This window comes from Octodon degus, unplaced genomic scaffold (genome assembly GCF_000260255.1).
Source record: "Octodon degus isolate 3935 unplaced genomic scaffold, OctDeg1.0 scaffold00001, whole genome shotgun sequence".
Lineage (NCBI taxonomy): Eukaryota > Metazoa > Chordata > Mammalia > Rodentia > Octodontidae > Octodon > Octodon degus.
Window position 1 is genome coordinate 8,177,664 of NW_004524577.1, and position 3,795 is coordinate 8,181,458.

The 3,795-nt window shown below is 55.5% G+C and overlaps 1 protein-coding gene across 2 annotated transcripts in view; it reads left to right on the forward strand.

The window, feature by feature from the left end:
- Znf771 (zinc finger protein 771) overlaps positions 1-3,505 on the forward strand; it is a 12,345-nt gene extending 8,840 nt beyond the window's left edge. For both annotated transcript variants that reach the window (XM_012513477.2, XM_023722558.1), the window contains exon 3: positions 2,457-3,505. In XM_012513477.2, the coding sequence (XP_012368931.1) occupies positions 2,457-3,260 (804 nt within the window). In that variant the 3' untranslated portion in view covers positions 3,261-3,505. The remainder of the gene's footprint in view (positions 1-2,456) is intronic.
- The last annotated feature ends 290 nt before the right edge of the window (positions 3,506-3,795 follow it).

Sequence of the window (3,795 nt, forward strand, 5' to 3'; positions counted from 1 at the left end):
ATTGAACCACAGTCCTGTGCTTTGCTAAGCTTGTTCCAAGTAGGTGCTTTAGACCACTGAGCCATCTCACCAGCCCTGTCTTCTCATTTTTAAAAAATAATGACAGTTTGAAAGTTGGAAAAAGTGAACCCTGTCTTGTCCTTAGTACGTAGCAGGTATTTCCTTGGATCATGAATTAACTTTTCCCCCTTGTTACTCAGGATTGAACCTAGGTCTCCAACCTTTCTGGGTAAGCAGTCCAGCACTGAGTAACATCCTTTACCCTTTAAAATTTTATTTTGAGAGTCTCACTAACTTGCCAAGGCTGGGCTTGAACTTGTGATACTCCTGCCTCAGCCTCCTGAGAAGCTGGGATTAGAGGTGTGTAGCACCATGCCTGGCTGACTTAATATTCGCAATTGTTTGTTTCACAGTAGATGTTCAACATCAGTTGGCTGAGGATGACCGTTCTCTTGTCCAAGTAGGGAGCAGTGAGCCTTCTCTGTTCCTCTTTAGTAGTGTTTTCCTTCCACTTGGCCCTTACGAAATCTTCTTTCTGCTGGGCATGGCGTCGCCTGTGATCCCAGCACTCAGGAGGCTAAGGAGGACTGACTGCCTCGAGTTTGTGGCCCACCTGGGCTCCACAGTGAGTTCAAGGCTGACCTACGCTACAAAGCAAGTGTCTCAACCAAACAAACCACACAAAGCTTTCTTTCCTTTTTCTGATATTACCAAACTTCATGAAATTATCTCAGTTTCAAATATTTTCACTTCAGGCCTCACAAGAACATACGGCTTCACAGTTTGAAAAATGATAGGGCCTCGCTCTGAAAGATTTTATTAAAAAAAAAAAAATCAAATGATGTGGGGACACACACCTATAATCCCAGCACTCAGAAGACTGAAGCAAGAGAACTGCATTTAAGGGCAGCCTGAACTGCACAGTGAAACTCCGCCTCAAAAAGATGAAAAAAAGTTTTTTTTTCTTTTCTTTCTTTCTTTTTGGTACCAGGGAATGAACTCAGGACCCTGCACTTGCTGGGCAGGTGCTTCAGCTGTTGAGCTATCTCCCCAGCCCCAACTTTATTATTGTTAATTTCATTTTTTTGAAACAGGGTCTAACTATGAAGTTCAGGCTGACCCTGAACTCACTGTGTGGCCCATGCTGACCTTGAACACAAGCATCCTCCTGCCTCAGCCTCCTGGGTGCTGGGATTACAAGTGTGTGCCACCACAGATTTGTAAAGAGCTTCGACCTGGTCTTGGCCCAGCAGCCAGGGGATGTCACCCTCCTGGCTCTCTTCCTGCACGGGCTGCTGCACATCTTGCTGTCTCAGGTTCTCTCTGCCCGATCCTGGGGCTCCCCCGAGTCTCAGGCTTTCAAAACCATGTGAAGGTTGCCAGTTTCTCAACCCCCGCAGCCCAGGCCTCTGTCTTAAGCTCCAGATGTGTCAAGACCTGGGGACCCAGCCCCAGTGCTTCTTGTCCACGTGCTCCTGTCACTATCCTTACCTCTGTAAGTGGCCTGTCAGCTTCGGCAGTTGCTAAGTCTAAGAGCCTTAGTTATTTTTTATCCTCTTTCCATACATCCTCTAATTTGGTATGAAGTCTGTGGTCTCAAGTTGAAACGCATAAAGCAAAAGCAGGCCACTTTTCCCCACCTCTGCGTCTTCCATTTTCTGAATCTAAGCCAGGCTTTTCTCTCCCCAGGTGAGGAGGGTAGAAGCCTCACTGAGCTGTTTCTGCCCGCTCCCCTCCTTCATTGGATTCTCAACCCCAGTTGCCTTAGAGAGCCTTTTAAATATGTGAACGTGGGGCTGGGGATACAGCTCTGGTACACTTCCTGCCTGGCAAGCACAAGGTCCTGAGGTCGATTCCTGGCACCAAAAAAAAAAAAAAAGAGTCTCTCTCGCGCAAAAAACCCAGACACATCTCCCGGATGGCACCCCTGCTCGGTTAAGTTAAAAACCAACGTGCTTTATTGTGGCCCACCCCAAGCTAGGCAACCCCCTCCACTTGTCCTCCCTTCCTGTTACCTTATCATCCCTGACAACCCTGTTTACCTGTGCAGCAGTCCTTACCCTTTTCCTCTTAAAGACAAAAATTTTGGGTTTTTTGAGACTGGGTTTCACTATACAATTCAAGCTGGCCTTGAACTCACTTTGTCACCCAGGCTGGCCTCGAACTCAAGGCGGTCCGCCTCTTTCAGTGCTGGCATCACTGGTGTGCACCACCATCCCAGCAAGGCAGAATTTTTAAACATGGATTCTAGTTAACGCTGAGCTTTGCACGCGTCCTGTATTTGGTGACTATAAGTACCTAGAATACTAGCAGGCATTTCGACATGCGCCTTAGTTGTATAATCCCATGTACCTTTTCTGTTTCATGGATGTGGAAACTGAGGCTCAGAGGTGGCGTGCTGAGCCCGGCTCTCCGGCCTCTCGGGCAGGGCTGACGTGTCGCCCTTCTCCCTGCAGGTCCCCGGCGAGAAGCCGGCGTCGTCCGCCGACCCGGCGCGCCCCCACACGTGTCCCGACTGCGGCCGCGCCTTCGCGCGCCGCTCCACGCTGTCCAAGCACGCGCGCACTCACACGGGCGAGCGGCCCTTCGCGTGCACCGAGTGCGGCCGGCGCTTCTCGCAGAAGTCGGCGCTGACCAAGCACGGCCGCACGCACACGGGCGAGCGGCCCTACGAGTGCCCCGAGTGCGACAAACGCTTCTCCGCCGCCTCGAACCTGCGGCAGCACCGACGGCGTCACACGGGCGAGAAGCCGTACGCGTGCGCGCACTGCGGCCGGCGCTTCGCGCAGAGCTCCAACTACGCGCAGCACCTGCGCGTGCACACGGGCGAGAAGCCGTACGCGTGCCCGGACTGCGGCCGCGCCTTCGGCGGGAGTTCGTGCCTGGCGCGCCACCGACGCACGCACACGGGCGAGCGGCCGTACGCGTGCGCCGACTGTGGCACGCGCTTCGCGCAGAGCTCGGCGCTGGCCAAGCACCGGCGCGTGCACACCGGCGAGAAGCCGCACCGCTGCGCGGTGTGCGGCCGGCGCTTCGGCCACCGCTCCAACCTGGCGGAGCACGCGCGCACGCACACGGGCGAGCGGCCCTACCCGTGCCCGGAGTGCGGCCGCCGCTTCCGGCTCAGCTCGCACTTCATCCGCCACCGCCGCGCGCACATGCGGCGCCGCCTCTACATCTGCGCCGGCTGCGGCCGGGACTTCAAGCTGCCCGCGGGCGCCACGGCCACCGAGCGCTGCCCGGAGTGCGAGGGCAGCTGAGCCGCGGTGGAGATGGGAGGTCAGGCTGGGAGCCCGGAGAGGGGTGCACCGGGAATCAGCCTGGTTGCGTTATCCCGATGGCTCCTCTCCTGCCCCCACCTGGGCCGGGAACGGGTGGCGTTCCAGGCTTGGCCTCTCCGGGCCCGGGAGGCAGGAAGAGTAGCCTCCTGGGGTCCCTGGAAGCCGTGCCCACCTCCCTCGCTACACCTCTTTGGCCCGTGTTAGTGAATAAAGTATTATCCTCATCCCACCATGCCTTCGAGTGAGGTGGATGGGGGGGGGCCGGGGTGTTGTCCAGACTGAAGGAGTGGGCAGGCAGCCAGCGGGCACGTCCCACACAGCCCCTTGGGTTGTCCTCAGCATGTCCGCGACCAAAGAGCATTGCCTTGTGCAGAGCGTGGGTGAGCAAGGCAGCATCCGAGGTGAGGTCGGTGCAGAGAGGCGCTGCGCTAAAGATTAAGTACTTCGTTATGTAAGTATTGTCACCTCCCTTTTGTTCTCAGAACATCCTTTTGTTCGTAATACTAGGGGTTGA